General features: G+C 40.3%; 1 protein-coding gene across 3 annotated transcripts in view; it reads right to left on the bottom strand.

The window, feature by feature from the left end:
• Positions 1-2,518: 2,518 nt before the first annotated feature.
• SLC16A14 (solute carrier family 16 member 14) overlaps positions 2,519-16,669 on the bottom strand; it is a 29,341-nt gene continuing 15,190 nt past the window's right edge. For all 3 annotated transcript variants that reach the window (XM_079924882.1, XM_079924883.1, XM_079924881.1), the window contains 2 exons: positions 11,832-12,809; positions 2,519-5,430 (listed from right to left, as the gene is read on the bottom strand). In XM_079924882.1, coding sequence (XP_079781008.1) covers positions 5,279-5,430; positions 11,832-12,809 — 1,130 coding nt within the window. In that variant the 3' untranslated portion in view covers positions 2,519-5,278. The remainder of the gene's footprint in view (positions 5,431-11,831; positions 12,810-16,669) is intronic.

Consider the following 16,669-nt stretch of genomic DNA (forward strand, 5'->3'; position numbering starts at 1 on the left):
TACTCCTCTCTTTCCGACTACATATAGGTATGAGGCTGAATTTCCTTCATATATGTCAATCAAAAGCATATATCAAAACAGATTGAATGTAGAAGCAAACATAAGAACACAGCTGTCTTCTATTGTGCCAGATATTAAAGAAATTGGCAAAAATGTAAAAAAATGCTGCTATTCTTACTAAAAAAAATTTTGGGAAATATGGTTACTTTTCAAAAAAATGTTATTTGTACTAACATAGTAGGCTCTTTATTATTTTAAAATGAAGCAATACTAAATAATTTTAAAAATTTCTCAGTTTCACTTTCTAATATGGTAAATATCAATAAGATACAGCCTACAAAAACAAAAGCTCTTTGGGACTTCATTGGTTTTCAGGACTGTAGCATGGACCTGAGACCCAAAAGTTTGAGAACTGTAAGTTTAGCACTTGTCTGCATCTTTCATTTGACAAACAGACATACCTTAGGGATAGTTCTGCATTCGTTTTATTGAACCTCTCTGTGTCTTTTATATTATTAATTACAGTTTCATTTAAACAGGTTACAAGTCTCATCTCCCTTAGCTTTGTTATTGCATCATCACTTCCAGCAATAGCAGCTTCCTCTGCACGCGGGCCAGTCGAGGGCAGGCACTTGGCATCAGCCTGCCTTGTTCTAATAGGAGCCCAGTTTACATCTGTTGAATGGAAAGAGACTAGGGAGACAGACAGTGGAATAAAAATACTATACACTAGGAGTGCTCCATGGAGAGTAATTAATCAGAATGTCATATGCATAAAAGGAGATAATCAATGTGAGGGAGTCAGGAAAAGCATTTGAAATTGATTGGAGGTAGGGAGGAGTGTTTATCACAATATTACACACTATGGGCAAAAATTAGAAGCACCTAAATGGCTAACAATTGGGAATTTGTTTTTAAAACATTATAGTTTATACAATCATTAAAAATGATGTTGCAGATAGGTATTTGCCATCTGGAGTTTTTTTGACTTAAACTGACCGTTTTTCCTCCCTCCTCTCTGCCTCGTCTCCTCACCCCTTAAAAAAAGAGTTGACAGAATAACATTATCAAAACTGTGTTTAATGCCTCAGTTGTGCTGGAGTGAAAAAAATGGTTGAGACCACTGTACTGAAGATGCACATCTACTGATACGGAAAGATGTCCTTGATAGAGTGTTCATGCAAAGAACAAATTATAATTTGCTTTATAATTTATAATAGAATTTAATTATAAATTATACTTTAAAAGTATAAAATTGTTTTTGAGAAACACATGCACAAACAGTAAAAGGGTATAAAAGATATTGCAATGATTATATCTGGGTACTGGAAGTACATTTAAATTTTTTCTTCTTATTTTTACACTCACTTCAATATACTAATATATACTTATTTGCTTACCAAATTCAGTGTATTAATAAACATGTAACATAATACTTTTGTAACAGGAAAACAAATTATTTTTAATTTGTTAAAATATAACAGAGCTCTCAAGCTTCTCTTTATCAAGGTGTTACACTAGTAGTCATTTATCAAAAGAAAAAAACAATGCTAATAAACTCATTTTGGCTTTTTCAAAAAAAAGAAAGAAATTGATTGGAATGTTTTACACTTAAATATGCTGAGAGCTGGTCTCCAGTTTTAGTGAGCATAAAAGTCAACTGATAAGCTTATTTATTGGGTTGGCCAAAAAGTTCTTTTGGGTGTTTCTGTGACATCTTATGAAAAACCCGAACGAACTTTTTGGCCAGTCCAATACAAGGCAGATATCTTGGTCCCATCCTCCAAGATTCCAATTCATTAGGTTTTAAATAGCCCCAGGAATCTGTATTTAAAACAATTTTGGATACAAGTTTTAAATTGAAAAATCCTCATGTGCATAAGGGAAAAAGTCAGGCCCACCCCAGAGCCCAAACTTCCCTCCCCAGAGCTGAACACTGTTAATGTTTCCTTCTGTTTCCTTCCAGAAATGTTCTATATATATATATATATATATATATATATACAAGTCATATGAATAACCTTTTTTGTAGTTAGCAAAAATGTAATTGGGGGTACATTAAACATGTCTTGCTTTTTTTCTCTTAGCAATATATCTTGGATACTGTTGTCTAATTTTACATATGAATCGGTCTTTTTTTTTTTAACAGTTGCATAAATACCATACTCTAACAGTTCCCATTGATGGACATTTAAATTATTTCCAGTCTTTTATATAACAAACAATAAATCAAAAAATCCTTGTTTATTTGTCTTTGTTCATATGTAGGAAAAAATTTTAGAAATGCAGTTGCTGGATTATAGGGTGTGTGCATTTTAAATTTTGTAGCTGAACTTGGCCCTTCTAACAATCACGCTCAGTGATTCTCTCTCGGTGGTTTTATAACCATACCTAGAGAAAAACTCTTCCAGGGGAAAGAACCAAACAGATAATTATCACTTATATTTTAGGAGTTTTCCTCTTAAAGATAAGAAAATAAAGGTTTTGTACAAAAACTCACTGACCATCTTTAAAGAGGACAAAATTTATTTAGTTTTATGTAAATAAAAAGTATTTGGATATGTGAGGGGAAACCTATAAAGCACATAACAAATATACAATCAACCCTATATATCATCAGGATACATTTAAACAGGAAATAATGTATTTGCTGTAATTCTTTATAAGCATTCTCTTTTTTTTCTGTTGGCAACATGAATATTGCAAGTAGGTTTTACTTTTGTCTTTGTAAAACAGGGACTTGATTTGGTAGAGATCACCACTTCTAAAAATATGGTAAATCAACAAACAACTGGACAGACTGAACATAAGCAGGTCTCACTTGGATATTTAACTAAAGCTGGGTCATTGGATAAAAAGTTCGTATTTGTGATGCACAACTAGTAGTGCAAGCATCAAAATGCATCAGCTGTATAGCACCATTCCCAGTATTAACACCGCCTCTTGTTAATTTGGTATTGTCAGTAAATAAAAGTAAGGGAGTAATGTAGTCAGTTTTAAAACACACAACATGTTTTTCAATCTATCATCCTAATTTAATGGTAAATATATAGAGAGAAAAACGTTGCCTCAGCATTTAAGATTACCTTTATCAAAAACAGAGAGCTGGGTTCTTTCACAGCAGCCAAAGATGTCATGATAACAAACGGGTCATTGTGTTGGACCAAATGGAGTACGACATGCAATTTATTATCTATAATAATTTACAGGCAATTCTTGAATCATTGGAGGTAATATTGCATATGTTAGCCATGCTTTTGTTTCTCCTTTCCATTAGCCGCCTTTTATGATTATTGTTATTTTGGTGGTCCCTTTCATTACCCAACCCCTCCCACTAGACATTAGAGCAGGAAATAGTGGAGATGAAACAAAAAGGAATCGTGTCCATGTAATCACTTGTTAACAGCTCTAAAGGGTTTGGTGGAGTAAAAGACTGAAATGGATGGCTAAAATTAGGCTGGGGTAACATTCTGTGACTCCAATTACTAGTACCATTCCTGCCTCTAATTACCAAGGATAACTGAGAATGGTCTGTACTCACTTTAGATAAATTTGACCCAAGACACTGGCCATGATATTAAAGCATTTTTGTGTGTGTGTGATGAGCAAATTGTAAGTGGAAATTTAAATAGTTCTAAAATATGTGTAAACAAGTAAGGCAGCCAGAAATTTCAGAATGATTCTGGGAAGAACATTCTGCAGTGTGAAACATGTTTGGCTTAGAAAAATAGAGATCTCCGATAAAGGAAGTGCACTACGTGATATCACGGATCACAGTTATCTTCTGTTTGAAATCAATCAAGAGAACTATTTTAAAAACTGTGCTGAGCTCAGGCAGATGAACTGTCCATAGAACAGCAAGACACTGGAGAAGGGCTATTTGTTACCACTACTGCAATGTCAAGTGCACAGACATTTGGACCAAGGGCATTTTATTATCCTCACAACCTGATAGTCTCATATTTGGGATTAGTAACATGCTTGACAGACGATTTAACCACCAACTTTACATGTTAACCAGCAATTAGTTTTCTATTTTATTTACTGGGCAGGAGAAACTCAGAAAAAATTTTTTCTATAGGCCTCAGATCGTGCTCATAAACTAAGAGGCCAATGAAATGAATAAAAGTGCTTGAATCGTAGCCCTTGATTCAGTGGTTGTATGCATGAATATGACTTTCACTAAGGAGATTATTAATATTTATTTGTTAAGGTTTTGTCTCAAGGTTCAGTTTATAACTGGATAATATTGAATTAGGAGTAACGGCAAATGCTTTTCTTAGAGAAAGATTTAGAAATTGTATGCCCTAGCTGCAGAATTCTTTAATAAAAATATAAGCTGTGTTTCTTTAATTGTACCAAATATATTACCTTTGAAGTTAGAGCCTGCTTTTGTTTTACACTGGTAGATCAACAGCTCCCTGTAACAATTTCTGAAATCCAGCATAGTCTTCTGCTTAAAACCCATTTACAGGTTTTCCCCACTATCTGAAAGCAGAGTGTTCTGTGAAACCTTAACTGAAATGGCATAAAGCAAAGAAGCCATGACCTTAGGTCACATCTTGCTCATGGATGCACAAAATAAATCGAGATCAAGTACAGATGCTCACAGACACAGTTCAAAGCTATGGCGACTTGAGGCTGAATTGCAGAATGTGGTTCCCCGGAAGGAGCCTGACGGTGCCACTCTTGCTGCTCCGGCCGAGCTGCCTCTATAAAGGTTCACAGCAAAACAAACGCTGAACGTGGTTCCCCTTTTCTTTTTGTAAAAGCGAAAATCCTCCTTGGGTTTCTTCTGGTGAGTGAAAACAGGTACTAACGTAGGTCTTTCATAAAAGCAAAGCAGTGGAAAGCGCTTTCAAAAAGCGGGGGAGACCTGTATCTGTAAGATCTCCAGAAGCACTTAGATACCTTATTGTCATCTTAAAAAGAAGTAGTTGGGTTGAAAAGCTTTCATTCTTTGTTTTAAAAACTGTTTCTAAAACCCTAGTCTTAGTGGATGATGAGATACTTTTTAGGAGGGCGTTTCTACCAATGATTTAATAGGCTGTCTTTGCAGGACACGGTCATCTCTAAGATGCATGTAGTCCTTAATGCCTCTCCCTGCACAGGAAGGCAGTGCTGCTTTCAAACGAAGCCATGACAATGGCATTTACAAACGACGGTGCCAGTTATGGGACGACGTACTTTCCCATGATGTGTCACAGGCTCCTCACAGCAACCATGTGAGGTAGGCATGAGTATGGCAAAGAAATCTTACACGGGACGCAACAGGACGCTACACGTTTGCACCATCTATGTATTTTTTTCTGGACTGTCCTATAATTTGAATACACGGTTGAATGAGTAAAAAGAGTATTCCTACCATGTAGAGTAAACCACATATATAAAAGGAAAAATCATATTTTTGTGTGATGTCGTAGATCCACCCTACAAAACAAAAGAGAATATATTCAGTGTAAGGAAGTTGAGAAAATAAAGTCAAGAACTCAAAGCAAGCACTTATTGCTACTACAAATAATTCTCTAAGGATTTATTATATGTCATTTAATGCCCCAACCGTTCATTTAGCCATTTTTGAGTCTGGGCTGTTGGAACCAGAGTTCTTGGTGCGTGGGGACAGCTGCATTTATCTTTGAAGTCACTGGGGTACTTTTAAAGGCACTGAAACAGTAGCTGGCCGACCTATAGGGAGAATCTTCTGGCCCACAGCCCTTGGGGTAACTCTCAGGCCGGCACAAAGCCAGCAGCAAAAAGTGAATCTAATGATTCTCTTTTTACACAAATATAAACACAAATCTTTTCTAAAACCTCAAAACTCTTCTGAAGAAGATTCTCGTGTATACACAAAGAGGCTGGGCAGAAGACATTTGAACTTTCATTCATTCTGAAGTAGAAGGGTAAATATCTGTTCTAGAAAGAATCAAGATTTCCAGGTTTTATAAAATTCATTTACAGCTATAAACCTTTAATATGTATATTTAAATTTGTGAACGTTTAAATTGCCAAAGACATAGCTTTAAATGCTAACTAAATTATCAGTTCTTTAAAAAAAAATACTTTACTATTATAGTCTAATACTTTCGTATAATGATCTTACCAGGGCCTGTAAGATACTACCGTATTTCATGGACTCTAAGGCACCATGAATTACGTGAGGCATCATTATCTTATGTATCGATAAAAAAGAAATAGATCATAATTAAAATATGACTTGATATTTTCTTAGAACTTTGTACAAGGTATTCTGATTTCAGAGATGTTAAAATGTGAAAAAAGAGTCTCAGAAACTATGAAGCGTGATGTTTCATTCACTTCAGTTATAAGGATCAGTCGCATGTCATGGTCCCCACGTAGCCAGCTATGCAAACTGAGAGGATGAAGCTATATGCAGAATTTTATTTATGGTAAAAATGTAAATATAAGCATTCACTTTTTCCATTTCAACAAGTGCATTAGTTAGCAAAGGCATAAGAAAAATATAAATGATTTCATGACCAAACACAGCATTCCATGGTCACTTTAAGAAAATTATCTTTTAAAAAGTATCTAATTGGCAAATGAACGCATAAATACAACTTATAAGCTTCTCGACCAACAAACAGCTACACAAAAGCAACTGCTAAATGTGTAAACTACTATCTCTGACTTCCTGCGGCTTATCTGTGTCTCTTGTTTATTGTATCTAGTGCTTAAGGCACCTGGATGAGTCAAGGCTGTCATAAAGAAAAACAAACAACAGCATCGAAAATGTATACTTTTAAAAAACCCCTCAAGAGCTATGAATCCTGGATATACTTTAAAAGTAAACCAAGTTTTTGAGTTTGTTATTTGACATATAAAAGAAGAGAATACCAGAGTCCTTAGATATGGCTTAGTAAATGTTCTATCATCTTTTCTTAATTTCCAGTTTGAGACTAGAAGGACAGATAAGATTAAACATATAATCCAGAAACAGTGATTCAGCTTCAGCATTGAATCAGAAAGACACAGTGACATATGAACAAAAACACACCCAACTTCTGCTCGGTGCCACCATTTGTCAGCTGTGGACCACTGTGAATTATGATGAAGTGAATAATTCACTTGCAGATAACGCTGAGTGGTGTGTCTCTATAAGCAGAGTACATGACAGCACTATCTTCAGCTACAATTTCTAAAAAATCAATACATATAAATGAGGTTCTCATACCCCACTCATCCCATATGAAAGCTGATCTTGTCAGTTTAACAGTTAAATCCTCCCTTTTCATATGATCAAGTGATTGAGAGTAGGAAATGATGTCTCTAAATAACCAACAGCTGAAACAAGTTGATTTCCCATCCCTGCCTAACACGGACTCAGGACAAAATCCTCATTGGAGAATTAATTTGTACTTAGTTCAGACTATTTATGTACTTTTTGGTTACAAGTGTTTGAGTACAAGCTCCAGGGCTCTGTGATATGGCCCCTGTCCACCTCTCTTGCTGCCCAGAGCTTAACCACAAGCACAAGCCATTCTGAATATTCTGGAGTTTCAAACATATTTGTCTTGACACCTTGTCTGTACAGGTACTATTCCCCCTTCTGGGGGGACAGTAATAAACCCAGCATCCTTAGAACACCCTACCATCTCCTTCCCCCCGCTCCATCCTCCCTCTTGTCTCCGCAGACTACAGAAAATGTGTGCTAAGTGTGTTACACATTGATACAGCCTTATGTTGAATTAATTATATTTTAAGATCTTGCATCTTTCCCCTAAAAGTATAAACTTTTGTAAAAGCATCTTCACACACCCCATTCTTTTAAAGTAACTCACAAGTCAATTTCTCAAAAAGTGCACTCAACTTTACCAAACAAGTTTGGTACAAATTGGAGTAGTCCTAAATTTTATGTTACATTAATCCCATAGGTTTTCCCAATCTACCTTTATCTGAAACGATTCCAGATCCTGCCATCTCCACTAGTCTGAACTCAACCCAGTCCCAAGTCAGATGCAAAGCAGGTCAGGAGACAGTACTTTACCATGTGCTTTGGCCCAACACATGGGGACGATAACTCTTTAGAAACAAGATGTTTCAGACAAGATGCCCGCCTCCTTCATCCTTCACCATCTCTCCCTGTAGGTGTGAACTCATCAGTCCCTTGGTTTGGAGCTTGGATCCTTGGCAGTCCTGATCCAACCATCCACTGAAATCAACAGCTTCAAAGTAAAATCTGGTTCCCTATTAAACTGCATTTCCTTTTCATTTGAGTCTGTCAAATGAGGAGTGACGGCTATTTTTCTTATTAAATAAGTGTTCCCAGCTCTTGATGAAAAAACATTACAAATTATTGTTAGGGTGTTATACTTTATGCAAATATTGGAGATACGTGTAGGTTCTTGGTCAGTCAAATCTGGTGGCTGAGTTTTGCTATACTTTACCCTGGAAACATCTAGAAAGGTACTATTATTATATCTTTAAAAGTGATGAACTGAATGCCCAGTAACATTATAAATGAATTACATCATGAAGTTCAGGTTGCTGAGTGACATGGTTGAAAAGTCTGTTCAATATCTTTGATTGCACGTTCTTCTCCTAAATGGAAATGTGTGATTGTCTAACATGCTACTAAATTGTACCAGACTTTTTAGTGCCAGTAGGAACCGCTTTGAAAAATGGAAAACACATTCATTTCTAAACCCATTAAAAATGAAAAAGCTAATGTGAACAGTAATTTTCCTTCTAGCACATCAAGGTAAGTAATAATTTCTAGTCAACCTGGAATTTCTAGCAAGAATTTAATGTGGTTATTTAGTCACTCATATTGCCAGGCACTTCGGCACTATCATGCATAAAGGCTGGCCTTGCATCTCTTGCAATATTGGCTCCTTGGCCTGGAAAGTCAATGAATTAAACACAATACGGTTAGCTAATCATGTTGTTCAGCACTCCTCAGTGCATGAATTCAGTGGAAGGAGAAGAAACAAACAAAAAGAAGGAGAGGTCCCTTTAGGTTGCTGGCCTGGAGATGTACATCAGAACATTGATTTTAGAGTCCCCATGGCAGCATTTGACACATATTCATGTCAGGTTTGTAATACAATGGTTTCTACCATCTATGGTGTATCAAATTCAGCTACAGACTCCACTTCTAGGGAGGAACGTTGAAGCAAGCAGAGATCAGACTTGGTGACTGAGGGTTGGGTATAACTCCATGTCTTCTAGTTATAATTCCTTTCTCTTCCGCTCAAGAAAGTGCACTAGAATCCAAGTGTGTGAAAAGGAAATGACCATAGGGATGGGATAAGGAAACCATGCTGGCAAACCTTGGTGCTTTAATTAACATTGATCATGAATTACTTCGGCTGCACCTCACGGCTGTGTCGTGATACTGCTATTGCAATCTGATGGATAGTATAAAATAATCGCAGGCTGACCATTAGAAGCAGAAAGTACCCCTTGGATCCTGCAAAGAAACATCAACGGCAGATTCTATTTCCACATACAATATACCTGAAGGACTTCCAACAAGAGGGTGGATGAGCCACTGATAATGTCCCCATCCCCTTAATGGATATTGAACTCCTTTGGAAGTTACCACTGGTTGACTGATCCAACCCCCCAATCCCAGTTCTTTTCTCCTTTCCTTCCTCTAGTACAGAGGCTGGAAAGTAAAATTCTCCAATTCTCAGTTCCCCTTGAAGTTTGGACTAGCTGCGTGACACAGTTCTGGCCAATCAGATATAAGTGGAAGTCTTCTGGGGCTGAGTCTTTTGTTCCTTCCTCTTTCTTGTTATAAATGAGGATGTAGTGGCTGGAGCTACTGCAGGCACTGTGTGACCATGAGGCCACTAGCATGAGGAAAAGGCCAAGAGGATCTTGAGACACTGCCCCAATATCATCTAGTCTCTGAATTCTAGATTTCTGGTTATGTGACACAAATCTCTGTTTAAGCTACCATTGTCAGGGTGTTCTCTTATAACCAAATGCATCCCTAACTGATAGAGAATTCTATACTATGAGATCACTGAGCAGTACTGACTCTTCCACTGCCAATATAATAGTCTGCTGCACTGCTGTAGATATTCACTGGCACCTAGAAATGCTGGCCTGCATCTCTGTATAGGAGCAGCTTGATCCAGGAGGGGCCCCATATGTAGCCTCTGGGTTCCTAAAGCAATCCTTGGGCCTTAAACCTTTTGTCAGCCAGCTGCCAGTGTTGTCAGCTGAATAGGTAAAAATCTATTATTTCTTGAGCTTCAGTCCTGAGGGGGACTTAAAAATGGTTGTCTTGGCATAAGCCCTCTCCCAGCGTAGTTCTAGGACAGGTGACTGTAGGCTCTGTAGACAGACTGGGAAGCAAGGGGTGGGGAGGGCTTTGTCCTGCACCCATGCGGTTCCCCCATCCACTGGGAAGAAGTATTTCTGCAGAGGATATGAGGATCAAGGGCCTGGAGCAGCCAGATAGGCAGAGGATGGGGCACCTGAATAGGTGAGATTCTACCAGGTTAGCTTAAAACCCTGCACAGAACTTCTGGCAGCTCTGACAACTGTCACCAGTCCTGCCTGGCCTGGCTGCCCTAAGAGCCACCTCCACAGAGCACCTTTGTTTTGACATTTGGCCCCAGCCCCTGCCATACTTCGTGGGCTCCTGCCTCCAATCCCTGGACAGTGGGTAGACTTTGTCACCTTTGCCCAGTACCTGGCCTCTTGGGGACTGGGTCTACCTACCACAAAGCTTAAAACCTGCCCAGAATGACAGGCTCAGAGAGGCACCTGGCCCAGGCACAGGACTCCTTGGTGGTGCCTACGGCTTCTGGTATGCCCGATGCAAGAATCAAAATCTCCATTGAACTGAGGTGAATACAGGTGAGAGATCTCACCCTAGACGTGGCCAACTGGTGGCCTCTGGGCCAGAGGTAGGCAGAATGTCCCAACTCTCCCCAGATGCCCACTTCCTAATCCCTGGGAACTGTAAATGCTCCCTTATGTGGCAAAAGGGACTTTGCAGATGTGATTAAGTTAAGGACCTTGAGATGGGGGTTATCCTGGATTATCCGGTGGACCCAATGTCACCAGCACCTTAAAAGTGAAAGGAGAAGGCAGGAGAGTCAGAATTAGAGAGATGAGAAGATGCTATGATATTGGCTTAGAGGATGCAGGAAGGGGCCGGGAGCCCAAAAGCAGGAAGCCTCCAGAAACTGCACAAGACGAGGAAATGGATTCGCCCTGAGAGCCTCCAGAAGGAACGCAGTCCCACCAACACCTTGATTGTGGCCCATTGTGATGCACTTAAGCCTTCTGACCTCTAGAAGTGTAAAATAATACATCTGTATTGTTTTAGGCTACTAGGTTTGTAGCAATTTATTACAGCACCAGTAGGAAACGACTACAGGGCTACATCCACGGAAGTGCTCTGCTGGACCTACACACAGTGTTTTGAACATTTGGAGACGTTACCTAAGAGTGCAGAGTCCTAGCTTCTCTTGGACAGTGGGGGGAGGGGCTAACCATAGAAGAGCTAGTAATGATTTTCTGTATTTCTTGGTGATGGAAATCAGCTGGAGCAGGGTGGAGGCTGTCTCTTTCGGACGGGGCAGGGGCTCTGCACTATTCCACCGTGCGCTTTACCAGCCTAGCCGTTGATCTCACAGGTTAGGGATCAAAAGTTCATCTACATTCTATATGAAAGAATGACCTTTAACTTGCTAAAATTTATAACAGAAATTGGGGGCAGGAATGGGAAAAAAAAAAAGGACCATGTACACAAATGGAAACTTCCTTCTTATTCATCCTGGACTTTTAACACAAATGAGAACACGACTTTCTACATGCACTCTAAGCTCTTAAAGCCTTGAATGGTTTACCTGCAAAAGGTGGTCCCAGCAACGCAGAGATGCCGTTAGCACAGATGATGATGCCGTACGCGTTGGCTAAGTGCTCAATCCCCACCAAGTCTTCAGTCACCACCGGCATCAGGGAGAAATAACCGCTGGAAAACCCTATCAGTGCACAGATGACTGCCAGGCCAGCGTACGTGTGCATCAAGGGCAGAATAAAAATGCTGAGGACTAGGGTGAAGTTGGTCATCAGGAAGACATTCCAAACGCTGATGCAAGGTAAGTCGGCCACAACGCCGAGGATCACTTTTCCGAAGATATGAACTATTGCTATGATCGAAGTCAGAGGGAAAACATCGTTTTGCTCTGATAAATTATACAAATTGACTATTTCTGGGAGGTGAATGAAAGGGATGACAAAGCTGCTGTATGCAAACAGAGCCCAGAAAATAAAGGCAACAAACATCCGATTAGTAAAGAGCGAGGCTGTCCCAAAATAGCCCAAGTACCAATCCCGGAAGCCCTTCCTGACCCTCATGGTCAGCCGGCTCACGGTCTTCAGAACCCGAAAGGCGCACATGTCCTTTCTGTGTGCAGCCTTCTCGTGGCACGCCTGGGCTGGCATGTCCCCGAGGGAGTCCTCGGTGCCGGGGCCGCCCCCCTTCTCTTCCGCTCCGCCCAGCTGTCCACTGGACCGAACAGATTCGGTGGAGTGAGCCGGGAGGACGTGTGGCTCTTTCCCTTCTGGGTCGTCTCCATCCGTCCCAGGAGAGAGGGGCCTCATGAGCGCCCCGCAAACACACAGGTTCAGGGACACCGCGCCTTGGATGAACATGGCATTCCGCCATCCGTACTCTGCGCACAGGTACTTGAGCAAAACCGTCATGAGGAATGTGCCAAACCCGGTCCCGGTGGTGCTGAGGCCCTGGGCGAGCGCGCGCCTCTTCTGGAAGTACCTGCCCACCATGACCACGGCCGGCAAGTAGGCCATCCCGCTGCCAAAGCCTGCGCACCCGAGAGGGAAGAAAAGGCACACGGCACAGCGTAAATGGCCACAGCCCGAATCTGCAGTCTTTAAAAAGCATCTGCATTTCATTATGTTAGTTTCTATAACTTTTCTTTCAAACAAAGAAATAATCATGATTGTAAAAAAGGAGTTCGAGGGGTAAGTACCAATATTCACCCAAAGAAGCCCACTTCTAGTCCATCATTTCCCCCAACAGGCTTTTCAGCATAGGTCACTCCAATAATAATAATAATAATAATAAACTATTATATTAAATAAATAAATAACAAATATATATAAAAGAATTAAATAAATAAAATAAGTCTGCATTCTCACATCAGAATATAAGCTCCATCAGGGCAGGACTGTGTCTGTATTACCGCCCCTGGTATGCCGGGCACTGCTCAGAACGTGCAGTGTGTGCTTAGTGATTTGTTGAAAGCATGAATGGATTCTGAGGGCTCTGCTGCTAATTGCACTTAATACACAGGAAAGTACTCATGTACAAGGGGATGAAGAGTGACTTCAGGCAATTTACAGAAGCCTCAGGAATGGGCCAATGTGTTCCCAAATGAATTAGAAGAATAAAAGGAATTAAAATGTACCTATAAGGATACGTAGCTACTAGATGTCAAAATCACCTAATACGCATTTGCATCTCTGGTTTTTAATTGTATCTTTCTTAGAAAATAGGAACGGTTTGTGATTTACGGGCACAGAATTAAAATGCTGGTGGGGAAGATTGTGTCTATTGGGGGCAGGGTGTACTGGGAGGGCTTTGTGCTTTCTGCCCAATTTTGCTGAACCTAAAACTGCTCTATAAATGAAGCCTATTTAAATTTAAAAATAAAATAAATATGAAATAAAATAAAATGCTAGCCAAGAGGTTGAGGGTTGTGTTCTTAACTTCTAGGTACACACAGAGGGAAACCGTAAGCCCCGCTTCAGGTGGTCATGGGGCCACACACGGTTCTAATGCTCACAACCTCCTGACATTAGGATAGCAGCTTGATAGGAGAAAAGAGACTTGGACCAATAGCACTCCCCAAAGCCGAGAAGCTTCCCTAGTTTCGCATCATTTAATAGTTTCAGAATTACTTGAATCTGGAAGGAGAGCAGAGCGGTCATACGTGCAAACATAATGGCAATTACCACTAACTGAGTGGTGAGGATGTGCCGGTTGCTTTTCAGGCTTTATCTGATTTACTTTTCACAATAATCCAAAAGCTACCTGTGGTTATACCCAGGTTACAAAAGGGGGCATTGAACCTCACGGAGATTCAGACATTTTCACCAGACCCTGCAGCAGGTAACTGGAGAATCCGGGTTGGAATTCAGACCCAGCTGCAGAAGTCTGGTCCCTTTCCACTGCCTGCACGGCCTCTCATCCTAAACTGCTCATCTGCCCGGCTGCCAGCACATTGCTGCAGAAGGATTTTGCTTCAGTTTCTAAAATAAGCTCCAAGAAGCAACCTGCCTCCTTTATTTACCTTAGAGCAGTGGTAATCTACAGCAACTGTCAGGGGCCAGTGATCCTCAACCAACTGCTCCTCGGATGGACACCCTTGTTTTAAGAACAATTAAGCCAGCTTCTAAGTAATTCCCAGCGAAAGCAGGGGCGGGTCCCCAAGCCACCTGCCAAGCCTCAGCGAGGGCAGCAACGTAGCAATCATTTGCGTGACGGGGTAGAGGAGGATGAAGAAAACGGCTACCCTTAATTTTGAACCAAACTCTGAATTAACTTCTATGGGTTTGAAGTCCGCAAAAGGCAGAAATCTCTAATTTCCTAATATTTAGAAATGAAGCCCAATGGCTTCTTTTTTTTTTTTTTTTTTTTTTTTTTTTGTGGTACGCGGGCCTCTCACTGTTGTGGCCTCTCCCGTTGCGGAGCACAGGCTCCAGACACGCAGGCTCAGCGGCCATGGCTCACGGGCCCAGCCGCTCCGCGGCATGTGGGATCTTCCCGGACCGGGGCACGAACCCGCGTCCCCTGCATCGGCAGGCGGACTCTCAACCACTGCGCCACCAGGGAAGCCCATGACCATCCTACTTTAAAATGCAAGCCTCTCTTGACCCCCACTTCCATTCCCAATCTCTCTTACCCGACTTTTCTTTTTTCCTATAGTAAGTACTTGACAGTATAATTTACTTTGTATTGTGTGTGTTGTTTATGATCTGACCCCTTCTCCCCTACAACTACCACTATAAGCTCCATGAGGGCAGGGATCTTCTTCTGTTGTGTTTTCCGATACATCTCTTCCAAGCACCTAGGACTGTGCCTGGCACATAACAAAGGAATGGAATGAATAAAAGAAAGTTCTCTGGGAAAGTAAAGTGATCACATTTTGAAATAATAGCCACCTTTCTCATACCGGTTAAATTGATACTTCCACAGTTAAGGTACAAAATACTCAGCTGAAAAATTAGTGTATCAGTGGTTATTTTGAAAAAATAATTATTTGTTAAAGAACCAAGAAATTCTTTGATATTAACTATTGTGGCACAGTATTATTGTCCTTATGATTGTACTGGGGAGATGTGTAGTAGAAAGAACCTAGCTGGCCTTGGGTTTAAATCCTGGCTCCACTCCCCATAAGTAACCATGTGACCTTGACCAAGTCAGTTAAACATGCAGCTCATTGGTGTTGTGTTCCTGATGTATACGTAAGTGCAATACACCTATGTGATAGCACACTGTCAATTAATGTTACCCTCTTACCACTTATAACGGGCTATTGGTTAATGAAACAGTTTGAATCAGATTCAGAGTAAGCTTTTAAAAACCAGGTGGTTTAATGAACTCCCACATACCCATCACCCAGCTTCAACTGTTATCAACTCCTGGCAATTCTTGCCTCAATCCCGCCTCTACCCCAACACACACACACACACACACACACACACACTCCTTCCTCCATATTATTTCGAAACAAATCCCAAATATATCATTTCAGGTGCAAATATTTTAGTATAAATCTCTAAATAGAAGAATTCTTTAAACTGCATAATCATATCAGTATCTTATCTGAAAAAAATGAATAATTCTTTGATATCATAAAATATCCAAAGGTGTTCAAATTTCCAATTCTCTCATAAATGACCGTATTTTTTAAAAGTTTGTTTAAATCAGGATCCAAGTAAGGCCCACACATTGCTATTTGTTGATACATATTTTAAGTCTTAATTTCTCTTTTTTTTTTCTCTCGCAATTTACTTGTTGAGGAAACTGGATCATTTGTCTGTTAAATTTGTCCATTCTGCGTTTTGCTGATGGTACAAAAGTTTACTTTTTAAAATTTGATTTGTCACTGACAATAACCAGCAACCTAAATTTAATGTGGTTACGGATCTCTAAACAGCAGCAGAATGAAATAACTAATAGGAACTGAATTGAGGGGTAAAGCATAAGAGTAGGACCAATTATAACTTCGTTTTAATAATAAACACTCCCATGTGTGAGAAAAAAAATCCGTTCCTAATGCTACAAGCATCTACTACCCTCTCCATGTCCTTAACAGCATCTCCCCTTCGTAATGTGACTTTGTGATTCGTAATCAGCACAATTATTCTATGAGCATATAGAACAGGCCTTGGGGATACTGAGGCTCAAGCCCAGTGGTCAAGCAGGGTCCTGGGACAATTCTTCACCACACTCAGGTTTAGAGGCCGGGCTTGTACCCAGATAAGCCAGGCAGAAGGCGGCCCAGAGGGAGAGAGAAGATCCTGTGGTTCTGAGTAAAAAGCATGCATAGCAGGGAAAAGCTGTCTCCAGAAGCCAAGTTTAAGAGAATGGATCTCTTAAATGGCAAAGCTGAAGAAATTTGTCCAGATTCTCCTGGCTAAGTAAGATCGCTCAAAC

The sequence above is a fragment of the Stenella coeruleoalba genome, assembly GCF_951394435.1.
Source record: "Stenella coeruleoalba genome assembly, chromosome: 6".
Taxonomy (NCBI): Eukaryota; Metazoa; Chordata; class Mammalia; order Artiodactyla; family Delphinidae; genus Stenella; species Stenella coeruleoalba.